The sequence below is a fragment of the Nicotiana tomentosiformis genome, chromosome 7 (genome assembly GCF_000390325.3).
Source record: "Nicotiana tomentosiformis chromosome 7, ASM39032v3, whole genome shotgun sequence".
Taxonomy (NCBI): Eukaryota; Viridiplantae; Streptophyta; class Magnoliopsida; order Solanales; family Solanaceae; genus Nicotiana; species Nicotiana tomentosiformis.
In genome coordinates this window covers 30,502,176-30,526,739 of record NC_090818.1, presented here as the reverse complement: position 1 = coordinate 30,526,739, position 24,564 = coordinate 30,502,176, and the positions used below count along the sequence as shown (strand labels likewise).

At 34.8% G+C, this 24,564-nt stretch overlaps 2 protein-coding genes across 3 annotated transcripts; both read right to left on the bottom strand.

The window, feature by feature from the left end:
- Positions 1–505: 505 nt before the first annotated feature.
- LOC138895422 (uncharacterized) lies at positions 506–2,035 on the bottom strand. Its single transcript, XM_070180107.1, has one exon. The coding sequence runs from the start codon at positions 2,033–2,035 to the stop codon at positions 506–508; it is 1,530 nt and encodes a 509-aa protein (XP_070036208.1).
- Positions 2,036–13,576: 11,541 nt separating this feature from the next.
- LOC104098173 (protein trichome birefringence-like 43) lies at positions 13,577–19,843 on the bottom strand. 2 transcript variants are annotated; one of them, XM_070181422.1, is made up of 6 exons: positions 19,454–19,820; positions 16,496–16,595; positions 16,170–16,341; positions 14,363–14,541; positions 14,102–14,260; positions 13,577–14,003 (listed from the first exon to the last, which is right to left on the bottom strand). In XM_070181422.1, exons 2-6 carry the CDS (start codon positions 16,585–16,587, stop codon positions 13,721–13,723), a joined length of 885 nt encoding a protein of 294 aa, XP_070037523.1. In that variant the 5' UTR covers positions 16,588–16,595; positions 19,454–19,820; the 3' UTR covers positions 13,577–13,720. The 2 variants fall into 2 exon arrangements, with proteins under 2 accessions (XP_070037523.1, XP_009603133.1); XM_009604838.4 differs by lacking the exon at positions 16,496–16,595 and having other exon boundaries at positions 19,454–19,843.
- Between the last annotated feature and the right edge of the window lie 4,721 nt (positions 19,844–24,564).

The following is a 24,564-nucleotide window of genomic DNA, read 5'->3' as shown; positions in this document are numbered from 1 at the left end:
GGACATATGTTAAGACTCGAACCCCTATCTATCAGGACTCTGGCAATGAACTTATCCTCAAATTGCACTGTGATATGCAATGCCCTGTTGTGACTTAGTCTTTCTGATGGTAGCTCGTGTTCATGAAAAGTGATCTTGTGGCTTTCCAACACTTGTCCTACCATATTATCCATCTCTCCACTAGTAATATTGTTGGGCACGTAAGCTTCGTTCAATACCTTCATCAGCGCGTTCCTGTGTGCCTTAGAATTCTACAGTAATGATAGAATGGATATCTGAGCAGGGGTTTTGTTCAAATGATCAACCATAGAATACTCCCTTGCTTGCACCTTTCTCCAAAGATCATTCGGGCTGGTTTCAATGATGGGTTGCTTGGAAGCGGCTTCTTTACTTGTTCCCCCCAAATGCTCGGGCGTGTAAACCCTACCAATTCTGGTCATACCTTGTGCTACACCAGTTTCTTCCATTTCCCCCTTTCCTTTCCTTCTGATTCTGCAACATAATCCTATGGTATAGCTTTAGACTTATAAGATAGTATAGGTGCTACCATCACGGTGAAGGGTGTTGTTACTTCAACCTCAAATAGAGTTGGTGCAGCTACCTCAACTTCGATTGGTGTCTGAGTTTGTACCATGATAGGTGTGAGAGTGACTGGAGATGTTTCAGGATTATCCCCTTCTCGAATGAGTCTAATTGACCCCTCTGAGTCCCATTCTTCATCGGTCTCTATCACATTCACCCCTTCGCTCATGTGATCCGGGAGGGGATTGTTACGGACATTGGGTGTAGCCTCCTTTGCATGTATAACTTTAGTGTCAATTAATGTCTGAATCTTATCCTTCAAAGTAAGACACTCGTCAATAGTATGACCTTTCATGTCTGAGTGATAGGCATATGTCTTATTTGGATTGACCCATTGAGAGGAATTTTCCATGGCGACAACGGGAATGGGAGTGATATAACCGGCAACCTTCAGTCTCTTGTACAGTTGGTCTATAGGTTCGGCAACTGGGGTGTATTTTTTGGGTGGTCTGCGGTCGAAACTTGGTCTAGGTTTTTGGAAGTTTTGGCGGGCTGGTGGTGAGTGGTAGTATGCGGGTTGGGTGTTATAAGTATGGTAGGCAGTGGCGGGTTGTGGATATCTGGGAGGTAAAGGCTGATATGTGGGTGGAGGTGCTTGGTATGTAAGAGGAGATTTTGGACCTTGAGCTACCATCATGGCCCCTACTTCTTTCTTCTTGGATATATCCCCTAACAGCAAAGCTTTATTCGTAGCCTGTAATGCCTCAAAAATAGTTACCATTCTGCTCTTGATCCCTTCTTCAATCTTTTCCCCCAATTTGATGATTTCGGAGAATTTGTGATTCTCGATAACCATTAACCTTTCGTAGTATTGCGGATCTTGGGCCCGTACGAAGAACTTGTTCATCTGCTCTTCTTCCAATGCAGGCCTTACTTTCGCAGCTTCTGATCTCCATCGAGTAGCATACTCATGGAAAGTCTCTGTTGGTTTCTTCTTGAGATTCTGGATATAGAAGACATCTAGCGCATTCTCCGTATTAAACCTAAACCGATCCATGAAATTCGATGTCATGCTTACCCATCTAACCCACTTCTTTGGATTTTGGCTGATGTACCACAATAGGGCGTTCTGGATATAGAAGACATCTGGCGCATTCTCCGTATTAAACCTGAACCGATCCATGAAATTTGATGCCATGCTTACCCAGCTAACCCACTTCTTTGGATTTTGGCTGATGTACCATAATAGGGCATCTCTAGTGAGGCTTCTCATGAACAGTTTCATGTGAATCCTTTCATCTTTTCCAACTCCTACGAGCTTGTCACAGTATATCCTTAGATGCACCTTTGGGTCGCCTGTTCCGTCAAACATCTCGAACTTGGGAGGTTTGTAACCCTTTGACAGTTCTACGTCTGGCTGAATACACAGATCTTCATAGTTCAAACCCTCAATGCCTTTACCCCCTTTGACACCCTGGACTCGGCTTGTGAGCTTCTTAAGTTCCTCTATCATATTCTTGATGAGCAGGTACTTCTCGGCGGATACTGATATGTATGGGGTTTGTTGAGTGGGGTGAGGTAGAGTTTTTACGTATATGGGGTTACTTTGGTGGATACCAGGGATTTGGGTGTAGTGATGATCATTGGTTGAGTTCTGCAGATCGGGGGTAGGTTGCGGTGTATTTTGAGGAGTATGGTAGGTAGTAGTTTGTGGATACTGAGTCAGAAGATGTTGGTGTTGAGGAGGAGTTGGCACTGGTGGAGGGTTAGGATTTTGAGGAGTTGTGGCGTATTGATGAGGTACAAGAGGATTTTGTGGATGTTGGTTTGGTGTGTTTTGAGGAGGTGTTGGGTTTTGGGCATTCTGTTAGTTAATATCCGGGACTTTTAAGGTGAGGGAGAGGTTTGCCAAGTTGCGGACCTGCTCAAGTTCCCCTTGCAATTCCAGTATTTTCTGCTCTAACTGTAGAACCAAATCATTTTGTGCCAAAGTACTCCGACCATCTGAAGTTGCAACATTTTTCACATGCGCAACGTTATCTTTCCTGATACCACTCATGTCATTCATCTTAGCATTTGCCTTACTTTTAGGATCACTTGGAGGAGGAGGAGGTGGAGGGCCTCTGGATCTAGTATGATATGCTGACGATGCTAGTATGCAAGAACCAAACTTAGGGGATGGGAATAATCAAAACAAAGAAAAGCAAAATGGTAAACAAGTCAGTAGGGGATTTCAGAAGGATATTTGCAGTATTTAAACATGTATTGCAGAATTATAAATTCGCATCCTAATTTTGGGGACCTCATTGTGCTTGAGGTAGGCCTAGCGACACATAGATTTGGAGAAACTTGATGCCGATAACTGCCTCATTTCATTAATGTAATAAATAGATCAAACCTCTAAAATTACAATAATTAAAAGAGTTGCTAGTGGCATTTGCCTTATTACAATCAATTTCTAAAATGACTCTAGAAAAGCAAATAAACAACAATTCTATTCTATTTGGTCCCGGAGGGACCCTCTCCAAGCTTGGCCTTCTTGGCCCCATCGATCAGATTCCCAAGGTCGCGCATGTCCAACAGTAGATATGCCCTTGCTAGGTGTCCTCATTTGTTGCCCTCTACATTCTGACAATCCACGATCCTTTTCCTCATCTTCCCTTCAAGTTCCATCAGACCCTGCTCTAAGTACTCCAACCTCTCTGTTGATTTTGTAGCAACTTCCCTCCATTCATTAATTGATTCCTTGTCTATATTGTGTTGTTCCAAATATCTGGCTTCAGACTAAAGGATTCTCTTGTGCAACCTCTTGTATTTTACTTGTGCTTCAGCAAGCATCATTTATAACCTTGTTTCCTCGATCGATCCCTAGCTCGACTTCTCCTGCTATGTCATCATCCAACCATGATAGGTAGAAATACACATGACCGGCGTGATACCGATCTGGTTCGATGGTATCTTTTTACACAATAATCTTCAAATGCCACATGTGTTGGGCCTCACACTTGAATGGAATGGCACCACCATGAAAGTCTGCTTTATAGTGAACTATCTTAGAAACTCGCGGTATGACTTATTTTCTCTCAGCCTGTCTCATGAACCTGATAGGAGCATAAGGGTAGATACCCCTTAACACAATCAGCACTAATTGAGGAACATCCCTGGACCTGATGATGAAATCATTAGTAGGGAACCACTCGAACATCCAATGGACCTTGTCATCAGTCAAATTGCTAAAGAAGTGTACCCAATCCACGGCGTTTTTCGGTTGTGCAAACCTGTCTGGAATGAAAGTCATTCTTTTTGGATGGTGAAAGGCTATGTGGTCATTCCATGGTCACCGTGGAAATTCCTGACCGTACTGTCCTCTTTGAAGATGCTCCAACAACTATATTTGCAGTAACAAATTACAACCCTCAAAATGTCTGAATCCCTTCTTACATCGGTCCAAAGCTCGGTATATCTCTGCCACGATCATTGGGACAAAATTATAAGTTTGTCCCTCAATCCCTTCTATTAAGTTATTGGTAACCATAGCCAAACAAGTGTGAATCCTGTCTCCTTGAATTGGAAATACTATCATACCCAAAAAAATAGACGATGAACACAAAAATCCGACGATGAGTCCAGCCCAGGGAAGTGATGGCAAACTCATCATGATAGATATGGTAGGATGTGATGTGCCCATAACGCTCGTAGAGGAAGTCGAAAGGTATGTAGGACTTCTTCAGACAGACTAACTCGTCATTCTTTCTAAGACCCATCATTTTCAGAACTCCCCTAGAAGTACAATTTTCTGGTACCAGCAGACCAGGGCTATCCCAGGGTTGCCCGGCAAAATCTTCTATTTCCTCAGGAAGGGGAGTCATCTCTATGTTACCAAAATGGAAAACAACCCTCTTTTCATCCCAGAACATAGTAGCGGCCTCGATCAGTACATTGTTTGGCTGAATGTCTAGCAAAGAAGGTAAATTTCCAAGAATTCTTTTCATATGGTTCTTGTCGCTTGGCGAGAGATTTTCCCACCAGTCTAGCAATAGAGGTGAGATACTTCGGACCATGCCGAACATGGGGACTTCATGCCTCATTTCTGCAAGCAAATAAAGTTAGCCCTTTCCCCCTCCGGGTTTGACTACTTACACATTAATGATTAGCATATCGGCACGTTTTCTCCAAATAATGCACATATCATGATCGTACCCATTGGGATTATGGAAATCCCGATGGACTTTGGACAAGGCTTTCCTTAGAGAGTTATTATGCGGACAACATTCTAACTCATGCTAGATTTGGACATGATGCATGCAAAGTTACCATCAGAGTAGGGTTTTCTATAGAAGTCTAGACCAGTACCCTCAAGCGGACAACTTGAGAGGGAAAGGCACGGAACCATCGACTGCACCGCTGATCGACTAGTTTTACCGTAAATAAGCCTTTTCCAAATTTAAAAAGGGTAATATAGGAAGAGCACGAACACTCATCAAGTGCCGCTATGGTATTAATTGCGCACGAGTGGAATATGATGCAGAGCATGTAATTATGTAAAAAATAAAACAACACCTTGTCAAGTATTTTGCATGATGAAAGAGATAAATGCGGTATTTAATAAATGTAAAGACATGAAAGAAAGAAAAACAAAGAAGGAGTTAGTTCGCATAATGAAAAAATTATAATAAAGCGGTAAAAGGGGTAGTGATTGGGAAAGACATAAATATTGAAGCCAGCGAACAAGGTTAAACGAAAGGTTGTATGTAAATTCATGTAAAATGAAAAATAGGGAAGGGGGTGTGCATGTAGCAAATAAATAGTGAATTTGAGCATAAAATAATAAAGACATGCTTATCGAGGAAGACTAAATCACACAGGCCAAGTTCATTATGGTAAGAACCTAAGGATATCCCCAGCAGAGTCGCCATGCTGTCGCGTCCCCTTTTTCTCGCGAAATCGAGTTTCGACATTGACAACTCTTTTAAAAAGGGAGGAAGGGTTCTTAAAAAGAGAGTTGCCACCTAACGGATTAAGGTGCGTTAGGGCACCTATTGCAAATGACTCGGGTTTACTAGTTTGCGTCACCAAAGATCGGGTAAAGGCTCAAATTACCTCGAGGAGAAGGTGTTAGGCATTTCTCGAGGTCCACAACGATGGGTCCCGGCCGAACTTAAATCATGTGAATTAGTCTAAGAGAGAAGAGAAACATAAAGAAAGAATTATTTTAAAAGGAGTGGGGGTCCTATGATTTTTAGCCTAAAGGATCACCCCGTACAACATAAATAATACTTCATAACTCCCCCAAGAAGGGGGTGTTACTCATATTATTCAGCGGGCATAGACTATCATCTCCTGCTACCCGATTACTATCTTTAACTTATTTACCTAAAGCGCTCTAATCAATTCTAAATCGTACCCTATGCGTGCACTACCCGTCCCTTGCCTATGGCCCAAGAGGCGTTTAGATCTATATTTTTGGATGGTTCTAGACTTAACTTAGGTTGCTCAAAAATGATAAAAACTAGGCAACATACAAAAAAAATTGAACTTTCATGTAAAAGCAAATAAGGGCTCAGGTTAGCCTCCACGCTTTGGCAGCAAATGCACGCAAACAAATTAGGCGTTTTGACAGTTTCAACAATTGAAGTCGTTAGGCCCTATAGACATGATTTCTATATGATTCTGGATTTTAATCATGCGAGCAGTTATGCAAAGTAATTTCTAAGTGACTGCACAGTGGTCTACTGATTATAAGTATAAGCGGTTGAAACCTATAAACATGCTATCTAGGTGATTTACTCAGTATTTGGCAGTAATAAAAACGAGAGATATTCAGAATTACTCAGTTGTTCCTATAGGCATTCTTTCTACTAACGTTCGACGAGGCAGTATTTTAAAGCCTGATTTTAGTGCTTAACACAGATAGTTATTACCCTATAAACATGATTCCTATCCTTGATGATTGAAACTGGTTTTAGTTTGTATATACTAAATGAGCAAGTATGACAATAGGACATCAATCAATTAAGAACCCTATGGGCATGACTTCTAAAAATGCAGATTTATAAATGACCCTATGATCATGATGCCTAATGAATATGCTGCAATGCAAATTGAACTTTAGTTATTTTATTCCCTATAGGCATGGTATCTAAAAAACAGAATAGGCAGGTTATCCACAGAGCTTATTCGAGCAAGTAAACACCTATAGGCAGGTTATCTACTGAGCATATTCGAGCAAAATAAACACCTATAGGCAGGTTATCTAACATACAATAGCAGAATGTATTTGAGCAAAGTAAACACCTATAGGCAGGTTATCTAACATACAATAGCAAGATGAGCAAAGTAAACATCTATAGGCAGGTTATCTAACACAATAGCAGAATGATCAACGTAAACACCTATAGGCAGGATTTCTACCCATTCTCATGCAAATGTTAAAATAAACCCAGTTTCCCAATTTACTAATATCCCAATTGTTATTACAAATAATTATTACAGACCAGAATTGAATGAATGAATTACAAAGGATAAAAACTATAGGAAGCCTGCAGTAGGCCCAAATACACTTGTACAGGCCAGGCCTTCAACTCACAGTAGCTCCAAAATCCCATGTTCATAGAGACACAGTAACCAGCGGTGAATGATTCACCCATATCTCAAGGAAAAGCATACAAAACCCAAATCTCTAGTGTGTCAGAGTTCCCAAGGGCTTCAAGAACCCAAGGCAGTGCTCACACTAGAGAAGAATGATCAGAACAATTCAAAGAAGACTAGGGACCAAATTCTAGTGTGTCAGAGTTCACGAGGGTCCCATATGAACCCTGAGCAGTGCTCACACTAGGGAGACCAAGGGACAGAACCTAAATTGCTTTGGCTTTCAGCCAGCAAAGAGTGAGAATTCAGGAGAGTAGGATGGGATTAGGGGGTACAGAATCACATAAAGAATACAAACAAATAGCAACACATTTGAACCTAGGCAGACTTAATCCAGTTTTTAGAAGTTAACACAATCACATGCTAATAAGACCAGTTCATAAACATGTTCACAGTGATACCAAAGACTGCAGATCAGACTAAGTCAAAGAAAGAAAGCTCATTGATTAACAGTAGGTCAGGAACACACTAATTAGTATTAGGAACTGATTAAACAATTTAGTAGAGGTATCATAAACATGGTGAGAACAGAACCAAACAAGTCACATGGTGACAGGTTCAATAAACAAACTGATGAATTTGTTAAGGCACACATAGCTAAACAGTCTTTAGGAAGGTATGAAGGCATTTAAGGCTAAATAATAGCCCTAAATTACACAGAGTTAGGCAGATTCAAATTGAGTTCAACATGTCTTAAATACAGGTAATAGCATTTGGGGTAACATGGTTTGATAACAGTAACACATTAAGCAGGTAATCATAATGGAATAGCAAAGGATTCAATAAACTCACCAGCTAAGATGAAACAGGAAAAAAGAATCCAACAATGTAGCAATTGTTACCAACAGAAGCAAAACAGTTGAGGATTTCTGGCCTTGGTTTCCAGCCGGCCAGGAATCAAAAGCACAGAGTAGTATTGCTAGGAGTGAAAGAACTTGAGTTCTAAACTTTATTTCAAAGGGAAGTGGGGAGGGGTTCGAATAATGTCCTAGCATTAAAGAATTCCTCACTTAAATACTGAGGTCAGTGTTTAAAACAGTAGGGTTGAACCCTAAGTTTTAGGTGAAAAAATTCACAAAATCAGTAGGAAATAAGGTAAAGAATCACATCACGCAGATAACAGATCATTGTAAAAGGAATACTCAATCGAGCCGGATTTGATTTAAGTAAAAAGGGTTGGAAATCCTAAATTAGGTAAACCCCGAAATTAGCATAGAATAATGGCAAAAAATCATGTGTTAACACATACAAATGAATGTAGATAAGGATTATTCAAAAGAGACATAAAATTGAACCAGATTAGTTCGAGTAAAAATGGACTGAAACCCTAATTTTGGGTAAAACACAAAATAAACAAGAATAAAGGAAAAGAACACATATTAGCATAAAATAAAAATATATAGGAACTTAAAAAAGGATACTTATAATTGAACCAGATTTGGTTCAAGTAATAGGGGTTTGAAACCCTAAATTAGGTAAGTCACAAAATTGGCAAAAATCAACAGACCCATAAGTAATAGAGCAAATATAGACGAAGAAATGTTAAAAAATAGAGTTTGAACTAGATTTGGTTCAAATCAAAGAAGATCTGAAACCCTAACATTTAGGGCTTAGTGCGAATCAAGAGAGATATGAGATAATCATCACAAAAAATGTACTTGGACTCGAGATTTATCCGGATTCAAAAGATAAACACAGATTTGGACGGAATCAAATCGGGGTACTTGCCATATTTAGGCAAGTACCTAAGTTACTCCGGAATCTAGCACCAAATAAGGGAAGAACCCTAAAATGGTAAGGGAATAGGGTAAAAATCCCATTAGGATCGGGATTTGAGAGGATTTGGGTGAGTCAGGAGCGTTAGGGTTCAACAGGGGAGGGGAAATTAGAGCGACGGTATTTAGAAAAGTGAGGATTAGAGTAGAGAGGAGGGATATAAGGGAAGAGGGTTGTTAGTTGTGGGCCGTTGAACATTTTTAATCAACGGTTAGGATTTAGGCTGATTGAGGTTGGGTTTAATGAATGTGTAAGGGTAATTGGGTTAGGGGTATTCGGCTTGGACTGGTTTGGGTATTTTAGATCTGAATTAGTTATAGAATTAGGGCCAGATTTTAAATACCCGATTTTAATAAATAATAATTTATAAAAATAATAGATAAATAACAAAACGTATTATTTGTGCATGCAAATAATTAAAAACAATTGTTTAACATTTTAAAAAATATAAAAGTTATTTTTTGCATAAATAAAGTAATTATAAGTATATATGGGCTATTATTGCAAAATGTACAATTTAGAATAAAAATGCAAATGTAATTATAACTAAATATAAATAAAATATTTAAAACCTAATATGGGTGTAAATGAAAAGCGTAGATGATAAAATTATCATAAAAAATAATTTATAAGCTAATTAATATATATTTATATAATAAAATGTAGGAATAAATTGATTAAAAGCCTTTAAAATCATAAAATATTATGAAAAATGCTTGTATATGCTTGTAGATCAAATGATGGTGCATATGCATTATTTTAAAAGTATATATATATATATATATATATATATATATATATTTAAAAAGTATGAGAAAAAATTAGGTATCAACACGGAAACACCTGGATCTGCACACGAAGTGCATGTTGTAGTATGAGTACAACCAATTCACTAAGTAATAATAATAAATAAGGAATTGAATATAGTGACGAGCTACACAATTATAGTTCACTTTCAGTAATTCCATCAAAGAATAGGCATGCTTTCAAATCTAGCAGTTTAAGTCAAATCAATTTTATACAATTCATGTTCATGTAATCCGGATATAGAATCTTTCAGAGAATTTAACAACAATGACATATAGCAACTAAATGCAACAACAAATGAAAAGCAAGTACAGCCTCTCAGGGCAACAGTCACTCGACTCATCACAACAGCTCAACCACTCGGCTCTCAGCCCTCAGCACTCACACTTAATGGGTACCCACGCTCACTAGGGTGTACAGACTCCGGAGAGGCTCCTACAGCCCAAGCGCTATAATCTGTACGGACAACTCAAGTGCTGCACGGACAACTCACGTGCTATAATATCCCGCACGGACAACTCACGCGCTATAATATCCCGCACGGACAACTCACGTGCTATAATATCCCGCACGGACAACTCGCGTGCTATAATATCCCGCACGGACAACTCACGTGCTATAATATAATATCTCACAATCAGGCCCTCGGCCTCACTCAGTCATAAATCTCTCTAGTCTCTCAAGCTCTCAATAATCATGAAATCAACCCAAACAACAATGATATGATGCATCAATAATGAACAATAGAGACTGCGATAAAATAAATAAGTAAACTGTGACTGAGTACAAAATAACAATTAAGCAGATAGTTCAACATGAGCACGACTTCTGTGGGTCCCAACAGTAACAATATATAGCCTAAACATGGTTTCTAATGTGACTTACAGTCAAATTTCCGCAACACATAGAGAGCACATAGCTAACAACAAGTTATTCAACTTTACAGTTTTTTCACGGGACGGACCAAGTCACAATCCCCTCTGTGCACACCCACACGTCCGTCACCTAGCATGTGCATCACCTCCAAAGTAATCACATGATACCAAAATTCGGGGTTTTATACCCTCAGGACCAGATTTATAATTGTTACTTACCTCAAAACGTAAAATTCTATACTTTGTTATGCCTTTGCCTCGCAAATTGGCCTCCGAATGTCTCGAATCTAACCACAAATAATTCATTTCAATCAATAAAATTTATTAGAATTAATTACATATGAAAATATAATTTTTCTATATGAATCCGAAATTTAACTCAAAAATCGTCTGTGAGGCCCACTTCTCGGAAACCGACAAAAGTTATAAAATCCGAAAGCTCATTCAACCACGAGTCTAATCATACTAATTTTATCAAAATCCGACATCAACTCGACCTCCAAATCATCAAATCTTATTTTTAAACCCCCGATTTACACCTCAAAATCATGTAATCTAGTCGGATTATTCGATGATAATTCAATAATATGGAGTAGAAATGATCATAAGGGAATTAATTCAAGTTCTCCCGTGAAATGATAACAAGGGACTTACCTCAAGTTCTCCCATGCCTCGCTCAAAATCGCCCAACCCGAGCTTGAAATGCCCAAAAATGACAAAAGCTCGAAACTCCTCTAATTTTATTCTGTCCAGGCCCCGTCGCACCTGCGACCAGCTTAGTCGCATATGTAGTCTCGCAGGTGCGACTAAATGTCCGCATCTGCGATCCCCCAAAAGGTTCCCTCCGCTTCTACGCGTTCCTTTTCGCACCTGCGACCTCGCGGGTGCGGAAATTGCTTCGCACGTGCGACTACTTCTCCTCTTCATGTCTGGTCACTTCTACGGTGGCTGGTGCGCACATGCGACTTCGCACCTGCGATCAGACCTCCGCGGGTGTGAAAATACCATAAGCAAAATGTCCAGCAGTGGTCTTAAGTCCGAATTCGATCAGTTAACCATCCGAAATTCATCCGAGGCCCCCGGGACCTCAACCAAATATACCACCAAGTTCTAAAACATCATACGAACTTAGTCGAATCCTCAAATCAACTCAAACAACGCTAAAATCATGAATCATACCACAATACAAGCCTAATGAACTTTGAAATTTCTAATTTCTACAAGTGACGTCGGAACCTATCAAATCAAGTGTGATTGACCTCAAATTTTGCACACAAGTCATAAATGACATAACAGAGGTATTTCAATTTTCAAAATTGGATTTCGACCCCGATATCAAAAAGTCAACCCCCGTTCAAACTTTTCAAGAATTCAACTTTCGCCATTTCAAGCCTAATTCCACTACGGACCTCCAAATATTTTTTCGGACACGCTCCTACGTTCAAAAGCACCATACGGAGCTATTGAAATCATCAAAATTCAAATCTGAGGTCGTTTACACATAAGTCTACATCCGGTCACTTTTCTAACTTAAAATTTTTAATTATAAGGCTAAGTGTCTCATTTCACTTCGAATTCTTTCTGAACCCGAACTAACTAACCCGGTAAGTCATAAATCAATTGTAAGGCATAAATTGAGCAGTAAATAGGAAAACGGGTCTGTAATACTCAAAACGACTGGCAGAGTCGTTACATATAGTATTATGTTAGTGTATTCTTTATTTGTATTACAAAAGTGTTAACGGATTACATTTATATTATTTAGATAGTAAATATTAATGTGATTCAAATTAAAAGTTTGACCATGTTTGACCTAGTAACTCGTTTACTTAATGCTAATAACTTCTTTTGTTTCTTTAATTTGTGATCCATATATATATATATATATATATATATATATATATATATATATATATATATATACATGTCAAAGATGTTTAGTATTAATTCTTCTATTTTTCATTCATTCATCACTAATAATGCATGACATAGGTTAATCGATATATGTCGAGATATTTTGTTTTTAATATTAATCGATATAGGTCAAAATATTTTATTTTTAATATTCATCGATGTATCTAAGTAAGCTATAAGTTGATGAATCAATTTACAAATAGATATATTTGATGATGATCAATTATATATACTAATTAGATTATTACTTTTTCACAAGTGTATCCCCAAAAGAACCCGACCATATGGCCTAGCGCTTCGTGTTCTTATATATATACGGATATATATATATATATATATATATATATATATATATATATATATATATATATAGACACACACACACACACACACACACACACACACACACACGTGTTATTTGTATTACAAAATAAAGTGTTAACGGATTACATTTATATTATTTAGATAGTAAATATTAAAGTGATTCAAAAGTTTGACCAATGTTGACCTAATAACCGACCAACTTTGGTCGGTTATTTTTCATGAAAAATAATATACCGACCAAAGTTGGTCGGTAAATGCTTTCCATGCATTAACCGACCAACTTGGTCGGTAATCTTAAATATAAATTCTTTAAATTTTATAAAATATTTTAAATAATAATATAATTATTAAAATTTAAAAAATTGGGTTCACATTACCGACCAAAGTTGGTCGGTAAATGCTTCCCCTGCATTAACCGACCAACTTTGATCGGTAGTCTTAAATATAAATTCTTTAAATTTTATAAAATATTTTAAACAACATGCTTAAAAATTGTTAGCTGGTGTCATTTCCACTATTTGTGCAAATCACCCCTTCTGGTAGCCGAATTCACTTTCATCCTGATTGTAAAGAGATTATGGCCCAAGGCTTCTTGTAATACTTTTACTTTGGACCAATGCATAGGCCCTTTATTTTGGGCTTAGATTTAGTAGTTGATCTACAAAGTTTTTTCCTTGAAATGAACATCAAACCTTTTTACGTAAAGTCTCTAGTCGAACCAGTGTAATAAAATTTAATAAATATTATATTTAACATATGATCAGGATATTAGTATAGAAAAAGCACTAAATATGAAAATAGAAATAACAAAATTTAATCTTTTGGCTTGGGAGTTTATGAAGCCTAGCCTATTTTCATAATCCAAGAAGTGCATTATTTAAGAATAGATTCCAAGTATCAACAACACCAGCCAAACACCAATGGGTGCAGTCCAAGTCCCTATGTCCACCATGTCCATAAACAGAAGGATGCCCATCTGCTCTATACTGCGACAACTTTGTTATGTTTAATAAATTAACTGATTTATTCATCCCTCTCAAAACCTTTTCCAGTACCAATTCTTCTTGATGAACTTCTTCTGTACTTTTCAATGGTTGTGTTACTCCTTCACATGTCTTTGAACCTGAACTCGCAGGGCTAATTTTGCAATTAAGTATCAGTGTATAGAACTTAAACGCCTATGTTGTTGTTTTAGAATATGTAACAAAGTAGTATAAAATATTCGTTGAACTCACTTGTCATGGTCAGGAGAAACTCCTTGGAAAAATACTTTAGTCTTTGTAGTATCTACTTCAGAATCTACCCATTTTGCCCACGTATTCAGTGCTTTCTCATATAAGGTTAACCGATTTCCATCTTTGTATGTAGAGTTTCCATCTTGAACAAAATCCCAACTGCAACATAATCATAATTAGAACAAGGGATGGTAAAAATTCCAATGCATACTATTCTTATTAGACAATGTCTAATTAACAAATGATTAGAAGAGAACTTACGGTTGTTTCCTGCCAGTATGAAGCCACCAATGCCAAGAATCAAAGATTAGAACATCCATATCTTTCCATTGAGCAGCTGAACTGAGAGAGTCAAGATTTAAAACTCGTGTCCCATTGTTCTCTGTTGTAATGTCTACCAGAAAAGCATTTCGGAACAGCACGTACGACGTGTTGTATTTCTGCATTTTGAAAATGTATTCAAGATCTAAATATGCCTAGGAAAAGGTTGCTCTCCAACTATTGTTAGTAAATTTGTGTTCGTAAATCAGAAAAAATTAGTTTTTGAAAAAAAATAAATTGTGTTCGGAAATGACCGTTGGGAAATACCCACCTCAAATTTTAATCATTTGACCAAATCCAAATTAAAATTAAAATCCAAAGTCTCTTTAAAATTTAGAAGAAGTGATTGTATATATAAGCCCAAAAATCTTCCTCTTCATATCCAACCATGGACAAAGTTCCTTTATAAAAGAAACCAATTTAAAATTTCCTTTCCCTCCACATTTCCTATTCACATCCTCACTTAAAAACCCAACAACTATGGCTTATTCACATCTTTACTCAAAAACCCAACAACTATGGCTTAGATAAAGTCGACAAGGACATATATAAAAATGACCCATTGATCGTATAATCGATATTAGGGTTGTACATGGACAACGCCCATTCGATTTTTATCAAAATCAAATCAAGTTAACTATATCGATTTGGATTGGTTCGATTTTATCGGACTTTTCGGGTTTTTGAATTTTTTTGTTACATGAATATTTTTCAATTTTACTTTATTAAAGTTATAGATAAAATTTTGATAAGTGAACATATGTTTAGTAAAAATTTTAAAAAATGACAAACATATATGATCGATTAAAATATTCTTCTGAAAAATATTTTTTGGTAACACATGATAGTTATTTCTTAGTTGTCTAACAATAATTTTTAGTTAATATACGCTTTTGAGGTTAACCGAATTTAATAATTAAACATAAAAATCAAGATGATACCTAAGTAATGATATATTCTATTTAATTTTAAATTATCGAAATACTATTTTAAATTCAAAAAAAATATAAGAAAACTTGACTTATGAATATGGAAGAACAAAGAGATGATTGACGCATTTCAGTAACATTTGATAAGAAAGTGATACAACTCATTATTTATAGTAAATAAAAATGAATGCACTCCATAGTTCTATTAAATACATCCCATGAGAGGATCTCAAATATTTCTACATATTTTTTAAAGAAAATTCAATATAAAGTCTTAAAAGTATATATAAAAATTATATATTTATATGTCGGTTTGGTTTGGATTTTTTTACTCAATACCAAACCAAACCTAGTCGGATTTTTAATCGGTTTAATGCGATTTTTCGTTCCGATTTGAACATCCCTAATCGATATATAATATATAGACTACCTCATTTTTTTTTACTTTAGCATTTCTTGAAAAGAAAAAATGACCGAACCTTATATAGAGTTGATAGGAACCTGTTGGCATAATGCACACTAGAACATGGGAATTCGAGGTCTCATAAACAACTTCTATTAGTAAAAAACAACTTACATGTAAAATTTAGTTGAAATTTTAATCATCAGCTTAAATCTTAAATCTTAACTCTTAAGTGCATCTTTTTTGAAGATTGAGAAACATATGTCATATTTGTAGCAATATATAAAACAAAAAGGAAACAAGTTTTCAAATTAAAGGTGTTATAATTCTTGGGAAATGATTTCCTTAGAAATATGGTAGTAATATATTAGGAAGAAGAGAATATTATTGAAAAATTGATAATCACAAAATGTACCGGGAATGTGAAGATAGAAGTGCCTCCAATCCTTTTGGAGACATATTTAGCTTGAGGTTCAGCAGCATATAGCATACAAGTGAGAGACTGCCATTGATTTAGGCTAATTGAATCTCCTACAAACATCATCTGCTTCCCCTTGAATTTCTGCTGAAATTCTATAGCATTAAACCTACACAAAATAATAGAGATTAATGTTTTACAATCCTAAACCCGCCTCTAATTTCTAGGGATGGCAACTAAGCGGAGCGAATTAGAACGATTTGTTTAGACAATATTATTACACAAATAGTGAATTCTCACAATAAAAAAAATGTGACTTTTACCATGGTAATTTGTCTATGAATATATTTGTTGCTTGAGCTGATAAAGAGCAAATGAGGACCGACACTAGCGGGGTTGCCACTGGAGGGTCCATGAATCAATCTGTCGTAATCAACAATAATTACGCTTTGATTTTAGAGTTTATCGTATGAATCATTACTTTCACATTATTTATTTTGGAAACAAATGCGGGGAAATAAAGGTGGGACACTTCCCTCAACCAATTTTACCCTGTATTTTATGTTACCTAATTTAGCCAATTTTGTATATAATATAAAATTTCAATTCACCAATTAATAACTATTAAAAAGATATGTGTTAGAATCTGATAATATTATATTATAATAATTGTGTATTATGTAATCTTATAAAATATTGTGTACCGGGTGTATAAATACTGTTGAAATATATAATCGGCTATGAGGCTGTAAACTTAAAATATGGCTACACAGGTGTAATGTAACATGTTGGGTTGTATTCTTGAAATCTCTCTTATTTAAGCATTCTCAATCCAAATTATAAACATTTCTAACATTAGAATTTCTCTACATCTTTTAATAATAGTCTATAAATCTCTAACAAAATCAAAGATTTTTAACAAAGTACATTGAAACTAAATTAAACGTAGTGACATTATTAAAATTTAACAAATAACATTTATAAAACATCCTTTCTTTTTATGCTCTGAATGAAACAAAAAATCAAATCCAAATAAAGCACAGACAGTTTGCACATGATCCGCCAGCTTGGAAAATCTTAAACTTCATCATCGTGTTTGATTAGATTACGTTGTTTTCTAGATTTTGACCGACAAAATCCAACTGTCTTTGCATCTGTCAATGCTAATTTCCTTTTCTGATTAAGAGTGCCAGTTATTAACACGTGAATTGTGATTATTGCAGATTTAATTAAAAAAAACCCAAACTTGGAAGTAAAGTCTTTTAACACTCATAACGAAACTAGCAAGGAAAAGTAAAAGAAAAAACAAAAACAGAAAATCCACAAGTCCCATGATTTTTTCAAGAACTTATTTACTTATGGTAAATCTTTTTAAGTGCTTATTGCAAAAAGGAAGTGGCACTAAAAGTAATGTTGGAAAAAAGAGAGAATCTTTTCCAAATAATTGTATTGCAGAAGCAAGTGGTATCTAATAATTGTCTATCCTAAAGTTTTTGGAATGAATTAGCCTAAAATGCAATATAGTTTTTGAGAGAAAAAGTTCTAATACTTCTTTTTCAGGGAAAGTGGGAGGTATCTCTCTAGCATTTCATCATCCAAGAATTAATAATATGCACGTTCACGTTATTTTCCAATTAAAAGTGATTTGACGGATCAAAATACAAAACCATTTCGCCCCACAATCTTGTGACTTATGACTTTTGAACCCAACCTAATTCGCATATATACCAATATACCATTTATTTACTTATAATATTTGATATTTTCTTTCTTCTTTCGTAATTTCCAGGTTCTTTTAACATCAACTATTGCTCTCTTCATTCCAATTAGAAATGGCTTTAGCAAATTGAATTTTTTTTTGAAGAAATTTAACCTTGTACGATGGAAGTGAATTTGAAACATTTCATAGAGTGATAAAAGATAGTTTAGACAATTATTCTTATAAGGCGACTAAATATCTTTTTAAAAATATGCGCAAAAAAATAAAAAAAAACAGACAATATTAATCAAAGAGTAATATTTGTTAACACCGGTGTTTTAAAAGGCACAAAAACGCCCCTAGGCGATTGGGGGAAGTCTCGATAGGCGTACGCCCAACAACTAGGGCCGTAAGTATGGGCATTAGAGTCACGTTTTTGCAATGAGGCGTAAGCCCAAGAGACTTTTTCAAATAAAAATAAAATTTGCTAAATAAGTCCTTAATATAACATTCAAAATTTCAAAAGTCAGCTTGTAATTACTCAAAAATATTAAAGAAGAACTGAAAAAATAAATTTAAAAGTCAAGAACTTTTTTTTTATTGCTAGAAGCCCTAATTTATAGTCTTTCCCAACTTTCTATCTTGTCCGCCAGTGTGCTACTATCTCCCAAAAGCAACAAACGGTCAATTTTTTTTCAAATACAAAAGAAAATTCTATTATCCTTCATAGCAGCAAGTTCAAAGTTCAAATTTCATGGTAGTTATCTTTTTTGTTCCTCCATGTAGAAAACTTTATTTTTTTCAATTCAAATTATTTGTGCTTGTAAGAAGCATATAATGAATTATTTTAACTAATTTTTTGTGGGGATGGAGCACATCTATATATATATATTTCATTTATTTATAACTTTCTTCAATTTATAAGCAATTTTACCTATTTAAAATTATTTATTATAATTATATTATTTTATAAAATAATAAAAATTAAATACTTATGAAGCTTATGCCCCACGTAAAAACGTTTTAAAACAATGGTTAAAACATGTATTTTAAAACAATGGTTAACACATATAGAGAGAGAGACCTTTCGAGATGAAAGGTGATCAAATGCAAGATTAAGCATAAGGCTGCTCCTCATTAAAGTTGCATTTAATAACCAATATTAACCGAAAAGACAGAGTAATAAAAACAAACAGCAAAAAAGACAAACAAAAAGTCACGGATTAAAACGTTTCCGCCATGAAAAGAGGCAGCTATTAATTGGAAGCTGTGCAGACACAAAAGTACATTAACAGAAAACACAAGCTGTTACTAAAACATAAAAACAGCCATGAACGAGGTTAAAACACGGAATCAAAATTTTCACCAAAGGTATTCAAAACATGAAAAATAAAAAAAATAAAAAATGCGAACAAGCTAAAGTGATTCAAAATAATGACTTTATATACACACTATAATTTTCGCGCGAATGGGTTCAGCTAAACCCCGTGCTGCCCGCCTAACTCCGCCCTTATCACACAATGTAAGGACAAAAAGAAAAAAAGAAATTATTAAACATCATCAATTGAAGAAGAGTACGTACCTGGGTAAATTGCACTCAATGGGCTGCCATCTATATTTGAGATAATCTTTGTCTGGCCTTCCATTTTTTAGACAATCAAACTGTTTTTCAATAAACGGACACACTGATGAATCGTAAAGAGGATAAGAATCATCATAAACCCAACTCCCTTCAAATAAATCACAGCCGTTGTTTCCCAACTGGTTTACATCATTGATCAACTTTCCATGTACATGGCTCAACATGGAAACAAGAACCAATAGAGAAAAAACCACGAGAAAAGACAATAAACAAGACATGGTTTAATTTTTCTTTCTTTTTGCTACTCTTTTTTTCCTCAAATGTGTGGAGAAATAAGGCTCAAGTGTAGTGAGACTCCTATTATACGCACATAAGGAAGCAATATAAAGGAAGGTAGCCAGAGAGTAAAAACGAAACGCTGAGAATATGAGAAAGAAAATTTAAGTATGAAAAAGAAAGGTCACGTGTTAGTTAGAAATGATACTAATGGTCCTAACACCTATTTTAGCAATTATAGACTTGTAGATTTCTTGATGGAGAAAAGGTTAGTAGTTTTAATTTGTTTGCCTACAGATAAAGAATATGAACAAGAAAAGATAATGAGTAATATTATTGAATAATAAATGAAATAAAAGGAAAAGAGAACGGAAAGAATTTAAAACTAATATTAGACCTTAGTGTAATCAGGTTACAAATTATCTCAACGAAAAGTTCATGATATATGATGGTCTACAAACTTTTAGTATTACCTATTAGAAGAAGCTCTATGGTTTGTTAGTATTAATTACTTAATAAATATCTTGATTTATAACTGATTTATGAAATCTTCAGTAGTTAAAACATGATTCTATTTAATGTCTTCATTATTTGACATAGCCTGATTTTTTATTTAATAAAATAATAGAGAACAATGCCGTTGATCATTTCAATTTATAGAGAAATGACATACGAAAAAGTGCGATCTTCTTTCTTATGGAGTAGTAATTGTTATTTTTGGAAATGTTCTAACAATGCTTTCAAATGGCAAAGTATTTTTACTAATTTTGTTTAAGCACTTCAATTCAGTAGTAAAGCCTTTTTTTTTTGTCTAATTAACCTCAAATGGAAATTTTATTACTTTAGGTAACAGGGAATCGAATTCGCATATGGTGTCTAAATTTTTGTCCCAAAAGCAATTCCAAACATCTGAGAGAAGTTTTTTTTCGTTAATATTTCTACTAAACGAAATAACTTTTAAAATTTACAAACATTTTACAAAATGCATTTGCATGTTAAAGCAGTGTCTATATAAGTTGGATTTTAGTACATGTTTTGACATCAAAATGATTTTTGGAAGAAATGTATGTTTTGGTTTTTAAGTTTTTAAATGAAAATCTTTTTCAAAAAAAATAAAAAAAATTGGCTTTTCAGCCTTTGGTCACATGCGTTGTTTAGCTTCACATCGGCAACCGCAACCTGTCACAATCACCTCGTCGGCTAAGAATTTTCTGTCCCAGCCTCAACTATGCTTTTGTTCACAACCCAATCAGAGGCCCATCAGTTTGGGCCTAGTTCGAGAAATCGTGGGGCATTTGCATATAACTTTTGGGGATCCAATGAAGTAATACTTAAATTTACAAAATTTACTATTTGGAATTTAAAGTAGTTTTATCTCTTTAATACAACTACAGAAAATTCAAATCTTAAGTAGTTCAATCTCTTCAATGCAATTTCAAAAATAAAATCTTAATTTCTTTTATCTTTCAAGTGCAACTTCAAATTCAAACTCTTCAATGCTACTTCAGAAATCAAATTTTAAGTTCTTCTATATTTTAAATGTAACTTTAGAAAATTCAAAATTTAAGTAGTTCAATCTCTTCAATGCAACTTCACATTTTGAATCTTAAGTTCTGAAACATAACTTTGTTCTTCGAATTTTAACAAGAAGATTTAACACAAATAGTCATCTACCTAACCTTTTAAACTAAAAATAGCTGGTAGATATATAATATATGCTAAATTCATATATAATATATGTATAATCAATGTATAATTTATGTATATCGGCTAAAAAATATAAATATTGAATCTGGCCGGCTATTTTTGTAACAATCCCTTTTAACAATACAACACATGATTTAATGCCTAAATCTAATCCAAATGAGCTCGGGTTTGAAACATAACTTTCAAATATCATAAAGAACAAATCCTAATCATCAAATTATCAAAATAATAATAGAAGAAGAAGAACAACAACAACAACCTGCAATGGTATTTTACAACTAAGAAGAAACCAAAAATATTTGAAGTTATCCCAAAATTGAGTATCGGTTAAATTTTTATTTAAAAAGTGAGTACAAGTTAAATAGAGGTGACCAAATCAGGTGCCTTGTGAAATTTTTTACATCTGTGTGCTACATATTCTATGGAGATTTGTACAAGTAGGATCATTTAGTGCCACCATTTATATTTTAACCTTATTAAGAAAAGAAATTAGAATATAGCCCCGCTGTCAGAATTTTAAGCATGCTGACAGAATTGAAAAGTAGGAATTTTAAAGTATACTGTCAGATTTTAAAGCATGCTGCTAAAAGTTTGAAGCACGCAACAAAATTTTAAAGTATGCTACCAAAATTTTGAAGCACACTGCCAAAATTTGCTAGAACTAAATACTGGCTACGTGCTTTCAAATTTTGGCCATGAACTTTAAAATTTCAACGTAAGGTTATTTTACTAAAACTTTTCTTAATGAGGTCAAAATACAAATCTCGATAGATCACTAAGAGTTTCATGATTGGCAAAACTTACATTGCCACTAATCCTGGCGGATAGTCAGTGACATACTTTGAGATTGTTGGTGTTTTTTTGGGGAAATTTACACAAAAATACTGTTAGAGGAAGCACTTTTCACCGGGGATTTGCATCTATACCCAGCTTTTGGGTCACAATTTAACTTACACCCGTTTTGCAAAAAAATTACAAGCGTACCCACTTTTCGGGTAACTTCAGACATACGGGGCCCGAAATAGCAAGAATTTATGTTTGAAGTTTGAACTTCAGAATTTTTTGCCGGAAGTGTGACCTTATCAAAGTAAAACTTCAGATATTTTCGTCTGAAGTTTGGCCTGACTTGCAAAAGCAATCAAAAAAATTTCAGTTCGTAGTGCAAACTTCAGACAAATTAGTCTGAAGTTCTTCAGTTTGTAGTGCAAATTTCAGATAAATTAGTCTGAAGTTTTTCGGTTTGTAGTGCAAACTTCAGACAAAATCAGCTTGTTATATTTGAACTTAAGATAATTTTTCCTGGCATGATAGTTCCAAACTTCAGACAAAATTTAACCTGGTAATGTCTGAAGTTTGTCCCTGCAGTCCCAAACTTCAGTTGACGCTTCTTCGAGTTTTGACAATAAACTCTTGTTTTATTATTTACGTATTTTGTGTTGGGATGTATTAATGTTTGAGTGGCAGTGACGAGTCTTTCTTTCTTCTTGATTTGTTGCTTTGTCCAATTTCCAGAAACGATAATATGTGTAACTTATATGATAACATGTTTGAGAGAGAAAAGAAGAAGAAGAAGAAAAGAAGAGGAGAAAGAAAGGAGCGCATAGCTCGCAGGATTTAATGTTGTTAAAATTAGGATATATATTAAATAATTTTAAAAATATAGGTATATGTTAAATGGAACGACCAAATAAGGCGGCCCATGCAATTTTTACCTTTTCACCCGTCTAACCCAAAAATACAGTTTTCACCCGATAGCCCACAAACATTTCTGAAAACAAGTCAAACTTCGCCCATCGTTTACTCATTGTGATTTCCTTTTTCCTTTTACCATTAGTTTCACATCTAAATCAGATTCCACCTTTTTATCTTTTCCTTTTCTCCTTTTTCTTTCTTTTACTTCCCTCTTTACATATTTCAGAAAAATTAAAATTTGGTAAATGAATTGTAGAATCCCTCCAACGCGTACAAGATCTTTTTCATATAGCACATACACAAAAAAGAAGAGAGGAAAGTGTCAAACTTTCATAGAGGTCTCTTATACAGTGACAATGTATATCCATCCTTGTAAACTGAAAAAATCTATAATTATACACTAATAAATACATTTATACACAATTATACATAATTATACAATATTGTATAAGTGGATATAAATATCACTCATACAATATTTCCACTAGAAAACACATTATGTCCAACACTACACTTACCGTAAATAATGTATCAACTTGTATAAACATATATAAGAGGTGTTTGTACATCCATATACACAATTATACATTATTATACAATGTTGATACAAACTATTACATAATATGATTTTTTTATCCAAACTTCGAGTTGTAGCAGAAGGTATTGAATGGTTCAACTCATCAATAGGTCAACAACTTTGCGCCAACGATTCCGAATTCAACACCCAGACAAGATACATCCAGTTTCAGATATGAGACTTCAAGGTATAACAATGATGACCCGAATTTCAAACTTCAAAATCTTCCAAAATTAGTGATTATTTTTTGGTGCAAATCAAGTTTGAGAGCTATTTATTTTCAGATTTGTGTGTATTTTTATTTTTCTTTTAAAATCTTTAATTTTCTTCTGCTTGCCACCATCAGACTTGACGGGCTTGAAAGATGGAGGAGGAGCCTGAGCTTTCTTCGAGCCATTGATGGCAGAACTGCGTAAGGGGAGGGAGAGTTGCGGGGGCTAGGTTAAGAGAGGTTGAGGGGATCTGTGTGGGTTAGAGAGAAAGAAGCGAGAGGCGGTGGGGAGAGAATTTAGAGCCCGTTTGGACATAAAATTTGATGGAAGATTTTTCCAAAAAAAATTTACTTTTTTTCGAAATCAGCGTTTGTTCATAAAATTTTTAATTTTCACTTGAAGATACATTTTGAAAATTTTCAAAAATTTGAAACACTGCAAAAAAAAAAATTTCAAAATTTTCACTCAAATCACTCACAAAACTTCAAAAATAACTCAAACTGAAATTTATGTCCAAACACAACTCTAAATTCCAAATACCATTTTCACTTGAAAAAATTTTTCACAATTTTTTCGAATTTTATAATTCTTATGTCCAAACGCCTACTTAGTGTGGTGGCAACGAAGAACCAAACCAAGTAAGTCGG